Here is a 12,648-nt window from a genome sequence, read left to right on the forward strand (position 1 = left end):
AGGCCATGGCATTTAAACAATTGGTACTAAGGTGTGAAAAAGTGTGTCAAAAGATATCCCCCCACACCATTACACCACCACCAGCCTGAACCATTGATACAAGGTAGGACAAATCCATGGTTTAATGGTGTTTACACCAAATTCTGACCCTGCCATCTGAATGTCACATCTGAAATCGAGACTCCTCAGACCAGGCAGTTTTTTTCCAATCTTCTATTGTCCAATTTTGGTGAGCCTAGGTGAATTGTAGCCTCAGTTGTCTGTTCTTTGCTGACAGTAGTGGCAACTGCTGTAGCCCAACTGCTTCAAGGTTCGATGTGTTGTGCAGTCAGAGATGGTATTTTGCATACCTTGGTTGTAACAAGTGGTATCTCAGTTAAGCCTCTTTCACATTGAGGCGTGGAGCCGCGGTGTCGGTATAGCCGCGCAATTTGTAGCGCGGCTATACCGTCGTATTTACCGCGATATTCGGGCACTAGCGGTGAGGTTTTAACCCCCGATAGCGGCCGAAAAAGGGTTAATACTGCTACCGCGGTATTACTGCGCTTTCCCATTGATTTCAATGGCAAGGCGCGGTATAGGAGCGGTGAACACACCGCTCCTATACCGCGGTAAAGATGCGGCTAGCAGGACTTTTGGAGCGCTCCTGCTAGCGCACCGCTTCAATGTGAAAGCCTTCGGGCTTTCACATTGAACACTACAGGGCAGGTTTTTTCATGCGGTATAGCAGCGCTATTTTTAGCGCTGTACCGCATGAAAAAGAGATTTTTAATACAGCTTACCTGTAAAATCTTTTTCTTGGAGTACATCACGGGACACAGAGCGGCATTCATTACTATATGGGTTATATGGAGTACCTTCAGGTGTAGACACTGGCAATCTCAAACAGGAAATGCCCCTCCCTATATAACCCCCTCCCATAGGAGGAGTACCTCAGTTTTGTAGCAAGCAGTATGCCTCCCAAAATGGTCCTCAAAAAAGAGGGGTGGGAGCTCTGTGTCCCGTGATGTACTCCAAGAAAAAGATTTTACAGGTAAGCTGTATTAAAAATCTCTTTTTCTTTATCGTACATCACGGGACACAGAGCGGCATTCATTACTATATGGGATGTCCCAAAGCAATGCTTACAATGAGGGGAGGGAGAACATCTCCAAGACAAAAGGATTTAATTTAGAGATATACTCAAATCATAATAAATCCAACTTAGTTGAGAAAAATAAAATTTTTAAATTTAACTCGAACAAGAGGAGCCCCCGGAATCCGAGGGTCTCAAACTGCAGCCTGCAGCACTGCCTGCCCGAAGGCAGTATCAGTATTCCTTCTTACGTCCAACTTGTAGAATTTTGTAAACGTGTGGACAGAAGACCAGGTTGCCGCCTTGCAAACTTGAGCCATAGAGATCTGGTGGTGTGCTGCCCAGGAGGCGCCCATGGCTCTAGTAGAATGAGCCTTTAATGATACTGGAGGAGGCAACCCTTTCAAGCCGTAGGCCTGAGTGATTAATTGCTTAATCCACCTAGAAATGGTGGACTTTGCAGCTGCCTGCCCCTTCTTGGGCCCATCCGGTAGAATGAACAGCACATCTGTCTTCCGGATCTTCTTTGTAGCTTTAAGATAGGCCTTCATGGCCCTGACAATATCCAAGGTATGCAGCAACCCTTCCTTTCTGGAAGTAGGTTTAGGGAAGAAGGATGGTAATACCAAATCCTGGTTCAAATGAAAACTGGATATGACCTTCGGAAGGAAGGAAGGATGAGGGCGGAGAACGACCCTGTCCTTATGAAAAACAAGATATGGTTCCTTACAGGATAAGGCTGCCAGCTCCGAAACTCTTCTTGCGGAAACTATGGCAACCAAAAATACTAACTTCCTTGTCAGTAGAACCAAAGGAATATCAGCCAACGGCTCAAACGGTTGTTTCTGTAAACTTGACAGAACAAGATTTAAATCCCACGGACAAAGCGGGGATTTAACTGGAGGTCTAATACGTAAGACCCCTTGAAGGAAGGTCTTAACCAGCGAGTGGGTGGCCAGCGGCCGCTGAAACCACACTGACAGAGCAGAAATCTGTCCTTTGATTGTGCTTAATGCCAATCCTTTATCCACTCCTAGCTGGAGAAAACTTAATACTCTATCGATGGTAAATTTGCGAGAAAGCCATCGCTTGGACTCACACCAGCCTACATAGGCCTTCCAGACCCTGTAATAAATCACCCTAGAGACCGGTTTCCTGGCTCTGATTAGGGTAGAGATTACTTTCTGAGACAGACCTCTACCCCTGAGAATCAGAGATTCAGCTTCCAGGCCGTCAAATTTAGATGCCGTAAGGCAGGGTGGAGGATCGGACCTTGCGATAGCAGGTCTGGCCGTAGAGGAAGAGTCCACGGGTCTCCCACTACCATCCTTAAGATTAGTGAGTACCATGCTCTTCTGGGCCATGCTGGAGCTACCAGGATGACTGGTATGTGCTCCACCCGGATCCTGCGCAGCAGGCGGGGTAGTAACTGGAGCGGGGGAAACGCATAAAGAAGTTTGAACTGATGCCAAGGGCAAACCAACGCATCGGTTCCGCAGGCCATCGGATCCCTTGAGCGGGACATGAACCTGTCTAGTTTCTTGTTGAGTCTCGATGCCATGATATCCACGTCCGGCACTCCCCATCTTTGGCAGAGTGCTTGAAAGACTAGTGGATGCAGAGACCATTCCCCCGGCCATAGAGTCTGGCGGCTTAAGAAGTCCGCCTGAAAGTTGTCCACTCCTGGAATGAATATTGCCGATATGCAGGGCACATGAGCCTCTGCCCATAGAAGAATCAAGCTCACCTCTCTCTGAGCGGCTTGACTCCTGGTTCCCCCTTGGTGATTTATGTATGCCACGGCCGTGGCATTGTCTGATTGAATTCTCACCGGGAACCCCTGCAATTTTGACGTCCAAGCCCTGAGGGCTAGTCGAGCAGCTCTGAGCTCCAAGATGTTGATGGGCAACTGCTTCTCTGGCTTTGCCCAAGTACCTTGGCGAGTGCAACCATCCAAAATTGCTCCCCAGCCCGTCAGGCTGGCGTCTGTGGTCACTATCTTCCAAGCCACTGGGCTGAAAGACCTCCCCTTCAGTAGATTCTGAGGGTCTAACCACCAACACAGACTTTGTCGGACTCTTGATGAGAGCGGCAACGGGATATCCAAGGCCTGTGGCCTTCTGCTCCATGCTGACAGGATGGCTGCCTGTAGGATGCGAGTGTGGCTCTGGGCGTATGGTACCGCCTCGAATGTGGCCACCATCTTGCCTAGTAACCTCATACATAGGCGAATAGTCGGTTCTTTCTTGCTTAGAACCAGTAGGATTAATTCCTTGATGGCTTTTACCTTCCTCAGAGGTAGGAACACTCCTTGTTGTTCTGTGTCTAATCTCATGCCGAGATATTCCAACTGCTTTGTGGGCTGGAAAGCTGACTTTTCTCGATTTAGGACCCAGCCGAACCTCTCGAGGTATTGGACCGTGAGGGCCACTGCTCGCTCCAAGCCGGGAGACGAGTGATCTATGACTAGGAGGTCGTCCAGGTATGCTAGGATCGTGACCCCTTGGATCCTTAGTTTGGCTAGGATTGGAGCTAGGACCTTCGTGAACACCCGGGGGGCCGTAGCCAACCCGAAGGGAAGCGCCACGAATTGGAAGTGACGCGAAGCCACCATGAAGCGTAGATATCTTTGATGTGGCTGATAAATTGGAACATGAAGGTAGGCATCCTTTATGTCTATGGACGCCATGAAGTCGTCCTTCTGGAGTGTGGCAGCTGCTGACCGCACGGATTCCATCCGAAATGAGCGGATCTTTAGATATGCATTTACCATCTTTAGGTCCAAAATTGGCCTGACATCTCCATTGGATTTTGGGATGATGAATAGGTTGGAGTAGAAACCCAGCCCCTGTTCCAGGACTGGTACCTCTACTATTACTTCCTGGGAAAGTAGATGATCTAATGCCGATCTTAATGCGGCTCCCTTTTCCGGATCGTTTGGAATCCTCGACTTCTGGAAATGAGGAGGAGGAAACCTTAGGAAATCTAATTTGTAGCCTGTGGCCACGGAAGACCGTACCCACTCGTCGGGAATGCTGGCTTCCCAAATCTCTGAAAAGAGTCGCAGCCTTCCCCCCACCTTCGTGGGTGGGGGCGCCCCTTCATAAGGTTGGCTTGGGGGCTGGTTTTGCTGGTTTGCGAAACCACTGCCTTTTGCCTCTAACAGCCTGTCCTTGTGATCTGCTGTTGAAGCCGAAGTTTGCTTTTGCAGGAGGCCGTCGATACTGCTTGGCATTAGAGGGCCCCTGCCCAGGGGAATACTGTCGTTTAAACGCAGGTCCCTGAACCTTCTTCTTAGTTGGCAAGAGAGTACTCTTGCCGTTTGAAATGGTCTGAATGTATTTATCTAGGTCTTCTCCGAAGAGTCGTCCTCCATGGAAGGGGAACCCTACCAGGAGCTTCTTGCATGGGGGCTCAGCCTCCCAGCTTTTTAACCATAAGAGTCTTCTCATATGGATAAGGGATAACGATAAAAGTGACGCTTGCTGGATAGAATCCTTGATTGCGTCTACCGTAAAACATATGGCCTTAGGGACATCCGAAAATTTTTCTGCCTGCTGGGCCGGAATAAGTTTAAGCATCTGCTTAAATTGATCCGATAATGCTTGAGCGACCCCAATCGCAGCCACAGCTGGCTGTACTACTGCCCCTGCAGTAGTGAAGGAGTTCTTAAGTAGTGCTTCCAAGCGCTTATCAACTGGATCCTTGAACACCTGTATGTTTTCTACAGGGCATGTTAACGATCTGTTAACACATGAGATGGCTGCGTCCACTGCAGGAGTAGCCCATCTTTTGGAAAATTTTTCTTCCATAGGATATAGGACAGAGAACCTTTTAGGTGGTAAGAAGATCTTATCTGGCTTGTTCCAATCTTGGAACAAAATTCCCTCTAATAGAGGATGGATCGGAAACACAGCATTGCTTTGAGGCGCCCTCAGTGAGCCCAAAGCTGAAACCGTCGATACCTGGAGATCTGGTACTGGCAAGTTGAATGCCCTATGGACCAAGTCCGACAATCCTTGAATCCACCAGCTCTCCCTCAGGGAGACTGCCCCAGACTCCTCTGTATCCGGGTCTTCGATCCCTGAACCTACTTGGTCCTTGTCCAAGAGGTCGTCCAATTCCCCTGAGGAAAGGACCTCCTCTTCTGAGGGTCCGCGCTCGGGCGACGGAGATCTATTCCGCTTACTGCCCCGCATAGCTGCGGCTATCATTTTTCCCATGCTTTTCTGCATCTCTTTTAAAGAGGTGAGTAATACCTCCTCCGTGACCATCTTAGGGTTGGACTGACCCGCGTCAGCTCCAGCCCCAGATCCCGATGGCCCCAAGGCTCCCTGTAGGGAAAACAGCGGCATACCATGGTACAATACCGAGGTACACCTGCTACCTATTGGTATTTGGAACTATAAAAGTTAATTGTCCAAACACCTGTTTGGGGGATAAAAAAATGCTTCCTCTCCCCTAGATGACTTTTTTTTTTTTTTTTTTTTGTTTTTTTTTCAAATCCAGGAAAGAAAAAACATTCTGTCCCCCTGAGTAGTATTGCAAAGAAAAACTATGAGATGGAAAAGAAACAGCCTATTTCTAGGCTTGAAAAAACAGTCCTCTGAAGACTGCAATATCCTTTCTGGCCACTGTGTGTCCTCGGCGCCCCGTGCTGCCGCTCTGGTCTTTCTCCTCAGTTCCAAAGTATTGAATGGAACAAACAAGGAAGGGCCGCCCCTTCCTTTAAGCCACTGACCCGCCCTTCCCCCCCAGCAATCTCAAACAGGAAATGCCCCTCCCGACAGGGGGAGGGGGGGGGGGATTTTGGGAGGAAGGGACCTCTCTGTTCCAGCAAACTGCAGCCTGCAGCCTGGAACCATGAGGAGGTCAGCGTTTTGCCTGCTTGCAGGCTCTGAGGAGGAAGACTGAATGGAGCATCGCCTGGAGGCCTGCAGGTAAGCAAAGCTCTCTGACACACACATATATTTTTATATAACACAGGCCCCACTCAATGCTTTTCCAACACTACAAGGGAGGTCACATCTTATGGGGAATAATACATAGAGAGCCATCCTATCTTTATGATATGTGACTAGTTTGCCAGATGCAGTGCATAACTTTAGGCATGTCCCCTGTGACCCCCCAGAAAAAAACCTGCTAAGAACCAAGTTCCGCAAGTTTTCCCCTCACTTACCTGCTCCATGCCGCAGGACTTTGCCAAGCAAGAGGCCCAATCTTCCCCCATCTCCGTGGGGATGTCTAGACCTTCAGGCCCTGGGTTCCTATGAAGGATCCACTGTCCTGGGCCCATATAGCACCCTGGCAACAGAAAACTTTAGGTACCCAAAGGTTTCTAAGTTCTGGGCCCAGGGTCCAGCTCTCTAAAAAGAAAAGCATTATGGGCTATACCCCAAGGGTTTGGGGTCCGGTTACTGACCACTTTAGCGCTGAGGCTTTTTTGGACAGAACCGGTAGCTCACCTAATCCCAAGGATGCGGAGGCAAGCTAAACCATGACTAACACCTAAGACACTGGCGTAAAAACTGAGGTACTCCTCCTATGGGAGGGGGTTATATAGGGAGGGGCATTTCCTGTTTGAGATTGCCAGTGTCTACACCTGAAGGTACTCCATATAACCCATATAGTAATGAATGCCGCTCTGTGTCCCGTGATGTACGATAAAGAAAACCGTCTCAATGTGAAAGGGGCCTCAATGTGAATGGTCTGCCCATTCTCCTCCGACATCAAAAAGGCATTTTTATCCAAACAACTTCCGCTCACTGGATATTTTCTCTTTTTTTTGGACCATTCTCTGTAAACCCTGGAGATGGATGTGCGTGAAAATCCCAGTAGATCAGCAGTTTTTAAAATACTCAGGCCAGCCCACCAACTATGCCAAGTTCAAAGTCACTTAAATTCCCATTTGTTCCCCATTCTGATGCTCGGTTTGAAAATCAGCAAGTCGTTTTCACCAAGCCTAAATGCATTCCGTTGCTGTCATGTGATTGGCTGATTAGCAATCTGTGTTACCAAGCAATTGAACAGGTGTACCTAATAAACTGGCCAGTGAGTGTATACTGCACAAGCACTCAGGGGCTGATTCAACCAATCAGTTTAACCTATATAACATTTTAGGAAATAACCCTTAAACCTAAATGGAAATCCAAATCTGGCTCACTCATCACACTTCTGAAGAGGCTCTTAGTTGTAAGGAATGTCCTCTGGTATACATACACATAGAGCTAAACGAATATCCATGTCACAGGATCTTCACAAAGCTATCATCTATCCCTGCAGGCAAATAAGCTAAGGTTTGCAGAACAAAGAGGGAAGGCAAAGAGTGAGCTCAGAGGGATATTTTCATTTGGAATAGATGTTGCTGGAACAATCATAACATCATAGCCTTTACGAGGGACCCCAGTTCTTCATTCATCAAATTATGTTGGAAGTAGCTATAAGCCTAGGTTCACACTGACAGCGGGAATGAAATTGTGCGACTTGAGCTGAACTCGCATGATTTCATTCCCGTGTGTCAGTCCCGACTTTGGGGGCGATTTCAGAGACATCTGTGCGGGATGCTGCACAGATGTCTATGGAAATAGCACCCTGAAGTCGCCAAAAGTAGTACAGAGACAACTTTCGGGTATCGGTGAGGTGCCACAAATGCAGTGCGTAGATTCGAACGGTGCCATTGCTGCCGATTTGTGGATGTTTCTTTTTACGTCTGCCGGGAGGTGTTCATAACACCAAACAGCGCCCTGCAGGGGTATTTGCGTTAAATTCAGGTCTGGATGGCGGCACCAGTCTATGATCCTTCCTAGTTTTACAGCTTGGTAGTATTTCTTCACATTTGGGACCGCTAGGCCGCCATTAATTTTTGTAGGGTATGGGGCAGCCTCGGTTTCTTATTTACTCATATAAATTTATAAAACTGACTGTGTACTTGTTTAACCACTTAAGCCCCGGACCTTTAGGCAGCTAAATGCCCAGGCCAGGTTTTGCGATTCGGCACTGCGTCGCTTTAACAGACAATTGCGCGGTCGTGTGACGTGGCTCCCAAACAAAATTGGCGTCCTTTTTTCCCCACAAATAGAGCTTTCTTTTGGTGGTATTTGATCACCTCTGCGGTTTTAATTTTTTGCGCTATAAACAAAAATAGAGCGACAATTTAAAAAAAAATGCAATATTTTTTACTTTTTGCTATAATAAATATCCCCCAAAAACATATATAAAACATTTTTTTTCCTCAGTTTAGGCCGATACGTATTCTTCTACCTATTTTTGGTATAAAAAAAAATCGCAATAAGCGTTTATCGATTGGTTTGCGCAAAATGTATAGCATTTACAAAATAGGGGATAGTTTTATTATTTTATTTTTTTTACTACTAATGGCGGCGATCAACGATTTTTTTCGTGACTGCGACATTATGGGGGACACTTCAGACAATTTTGACACATTTTTGGGACCATTGTCATTTTCACAGCAAAAAATGCATTTAAATTGCACTGCTTATTGTGAAAATGACAGTTGCAGTTTGGGAGTTAACCACAGGGGGCGCTGAAGGAGTTAGGGTTCACCTAGTGTGTGTTTACAACTGTAGGGGGGTGTGGCTGTAGGTCTGACGTCATCGATCGAGTCTCCCTATAAAAGGGATCACTCGATCGATGCAGCCGCCACAGTGAAGCACGGGGAAGCCGTGTTTACATACAGCTCTCCCCGTTCTTCAGCTCCAGGGAGCGATCGCGAGGGGGCGGCTAGAAACAAATAGCCGCGCCCTCTTCCCGGATCTCTCTCCGCGGGTTACCGACCGCCGCATGTACCGGGGGGGTCCCGATCGGACCTCAGACCCGCGGAAAGGCGGGGACGTACATGTACGCCCATATGCCTGTACGTGCCATTCTGTGGACGTATATGTACATGCGGCGGGCGTTAACCGGTTAAAGAATGCTGCTGGGATAGAGATTGGAAGTGCCTGCAGTAAGTAAAGGTATTTGGGCAGAATGCACATCTTTATAAGGTTGCAACGGCCAAACCAAGAGTGGAGGTCTTTATGCCATGGGTCGAGTAAGGTTCGGGTCTTGATTAGTAGAGGAGGAAAATTCAAGTCAAAGGTACGTTTAAGATCAGCCGGAACGTAAGTGCCCAAGTATTTCAGGGCAGTCTCCATCCACTTGAAATTAAAGTTGGAGCGCAGTGTTTGCATAGCAGTTTGTGGTATCCCAACCCAATGGCTTCTGACTTCGTATAATTGATTTTGAGGTTGGATATGTTCCCATAGGTGTCAAATTCCCGGAGGAGGTTGGGGAGGGAGATCGACGGGTTTGTAAGGGAGAAAAGCAAGTCATCCGCATAGGCAGAGACCTTGTATTGATCGTCTCCTACTTAAAGGCCTTGGATGTCTGGGTTGTTTCTGATGTTACACAAGAATGGCTCTAGTGATAAGGCAAAAAGAAGGGGTGACAACGGACAGCCTTGCCTGGTCCCGTTCGTGATCGGGAGGGGGTCAGATAGGATCCCGTTAACCTTAACCCGTGCGGTAGGGGTAGAGTATATATCTGAGCGATCCATATCTATGTATATCTACTTAATGAATGTCTCTCCATTTCAATTTAGAAATTGTATATAAGCTCCCGAAGAAGCAGTTCCCACAAAACATGTCGAGCTTCCTGCAATTCATACTTTGTACTAGCCGTCATGACAATAGTTGGGGTTGCCACTAACGTAGACGGCTGTCTTGGAGACATATATTTGACCACTGTGTGTTTTCTCAATTACTGTCTTTTAAATTCAGTTTTTATATTTATGTGGTGTGTTTAATAAATGTATTGCATAAATGTATTGCATTTGGCATGTCATTTTTTTGGGGAGTACCTAGTTTTGACAGGTACCCAGCTCCCACTTCCGCTCGTGCTGCCTAGGCAACCCCTCCTCTCCCCCTCCTTCCCTGCCATCTTCTGTGACACGCCCCAGGTTCCAGAAGATTGCTCGGCCATTCAGGACGCACAGCGCAACTCACGCATGTGCAGTGCGTACCCGGATCTGAAGCCGCAAGTTGTCACAGCCGGGTGCCCACATTAGTGATGCCAGCGTTGATAGAGGCTTTGGGCGGCCACTTTGCTTAGCCGTGGGACAGGTAAGTGTGTGTTTATTAGTCAGCAGTTCACTTTTAGTAAACAGAAAAACGAGTGGAACAACACTTTAAGGCTTTAGAGAAGATCGGAAAAGAAGAGTGGTGCAAAACCCCTCCTGAGATGTGTGCAAACCTGGTAACCAACTACAAGAAATGTTTAACCTCTGCGCTTGCCAACAACGGTTTCTCCATCATGTCATGTTTTGCTTGAGGACCAAATACTTATTTTACTGAACTGCAACTGAATTTATAACATTTATATCATATATTTTTTCTGGATTTTTGGTTGATATTCTGTTTCCATAATTTAAAATACACCTATGATAACAATCTTGAACCATTAATTTCTTTGTAAGTGGGCAAACTTATACAATCTGCAACGGATCAAATACTTATTTTTCCCCACTGTATAAAACATTATTTAAAAAAAAAATTTAACGAGAAGTTCATCAATTGTTAGGAAGGGAATGTCAGTCACAGGTTCAGCATGAAGCAGTAGAAAGGGTCACAATTCAGTCACATTAGGCAGTGTTAGCTGGGGCTGCCCTTAGACACAGGCACATTTAATAATCATTCTACATACACACCTTCCTAAATATTGCTTAGCGTTATGATTAGCAGAACGGCTTTCACAAGGTATTTTCTACAAATTCTAGTTTTACTCACATTATTTCTACTCCCCCCGGGGTAACTGAAGGCAATGTGTGATCTTTGCTGGAAGAGGAGTCAGTAGTGCATTCAGGATCAGACACAGAATCGCTGCCAGAAGGCTCGCTACTGCTGGGTGATGCATTCCTTTGAAAGTTAGTGTTGGTAGCAGCATGGGGAAGCTCACCTTCTCTGAACGCATCACTTATAAACAAGCCTTCGTGAGTCAAGTAAGCCAGATCGGTGTCCATATTGCTTTCTCTGCTAAGGGCTTTCTGAGCTGCCGTTACCTCCATTTCTCTGAACCGCTGATTTTTGTCTAACACCATGAGGACAACGCTGCGGATAACATTTAATGTGGCCTAGGGCGGTAAAGAAGTTTGGTTACATTAAAGCACTGTACAAACAGCATATACACATGGTATCATGATGTAAGATTAACAGGTGTTACCATTTTGCAACTGGAACAAAAAAAAAAGACACACCAACCTCGTTCATTACCATAAAAATTATTTATTGAGAGAAAAAAAAAAATACCAATACACTCAAAACAAAGTATGTACAGGCACATAAACATCCAGTAGAGGTACTCAGATGATGCCTAACAATAGGGAGCGAGGCTTAAATGTTTCAAGGACAGTACCCTCTTTATCAGAGTTACCTAAGGCACACAGTAGGTAATTGTATGCACTTTTGCACTAGATTCAATAAACTTTTGATATTAAGCAAGTCATCTCAGAATATTACACCAGGACCCTGTTTTATCTGTGCCTGCTCACCTGAGAAACCTAGTGTAATTTTTAGAAAACCTTGTAATCTGTGGAATTTCATTGCACCTAGTCAGGGACAACAGACAAGACAAGCACGGTTCTCCGATCAAAAACAAAAATTGTAGCATTTTTTGACTTTGTGTAGCACCATAAGAGGTCGGTTGCAGGGTTTAACGGGACCTCTCATGCCATCCAGCAGTTCAACTGCGGTACTCTGTACATTATAAATGGCCCGATCTGCCCCTGCGGCCTATTTCAAGGTGACCAGAAATCATTCCCTTCCACTGCAATTTTCAGAATTTCATGAGAAAGATCCCTCTGGCCTTTTTGGGATTTAGGCCATTATTGATAACCCAGGTCTAGGAAGACTGTACCAGAATGTGTGAGGAAGATAATCATTTTCTGTTTACCATTCGGGTAGTCTGCCCCAGTTGGTCTTAATGAGGGCCTGGAGGTCCATTCTTTGTTATAATTTATTTGTGCCCCTTGGATAAAGGTTTTGTTTCTTGTTGGAGGTCATTGCCCTTTATCTATACGATTATCTAAATAGATGATGGTCCTTTGGATTCATTACTTATATAAACAAACACACACACACACACACACACACACACCTTACCTTGACTCTTTGAAGGAAAATTGTAAACGTTGAGAAAATATTCTGTAGCAAATCAAACCAGTGGGAAAAATTCATCATCCGCATCTGGTCAGCCAGTCTGAAAATAAATTATACAATCATTATATAAATGGTGTTGACATAAAAATAAGTCAGTGGAAATTATGATTATTATTACTCAAGTGCAATTAATGAACAAGCACTAGAAATATGGACTCCAAGAAAAGGATTTTATGGCGAGTACAAAATCCTATTTTTTCTCACTTCTATTGATGGACACAGAATGCCTTACACCTTTGGGACATCAAAAAACAATCCAATGGAGTTGTGGGCAATGCAGAAAACAAATGTTAACAAGTCCAAGAAATAAGAACACATACGCACAACAAAAACTGGGACTGCCTGTAGATCAAAATGGAATCT

The 12,648-nt window shown here is 45.9% G+C and overlaps 1 protein-coding gene across 1 annotated transcript in view; it reads right to left on the minus strand.

The window, feature by feature from the left end:
* Window positions 1-12,648, minus strand: part of VPS54 (VPS54 subunit of GARP complex) — a 115,928-nt gene that overhangs the window by 36,138 nt on the left and 67,142 nt on the right. Inside the window, exons 11-12 of the mRNA XM_040351227.1 lie at window positions 12,229-12,325; window positions 10,858-11,201 (exon numbers count right to left, since the gene is read on the minus strand). Coding sequence (XP_040207161.1) covers window positions 10,858-11,201; window positions 12,229-12,325 — 441 coding nt within the window. The remainder of the gene's footprint in view (window positions 1-10,857; window positions 11,202-12,228; window positions 12,326-12,648) is intronic.

The sequence above is a fragment of the Rana temporaria genome, chromosome 4 (assembly GCF_905171775.1).
Source record: "Rana temporaria chromosome 4, aRanTem1.1, whole genome shotgun sequence".
Lineage (NCBI taxonomy): Eukaryota > Metazoa > Chordata > Amphibia > Anura > Ranidae > Rana > Rana temporaria.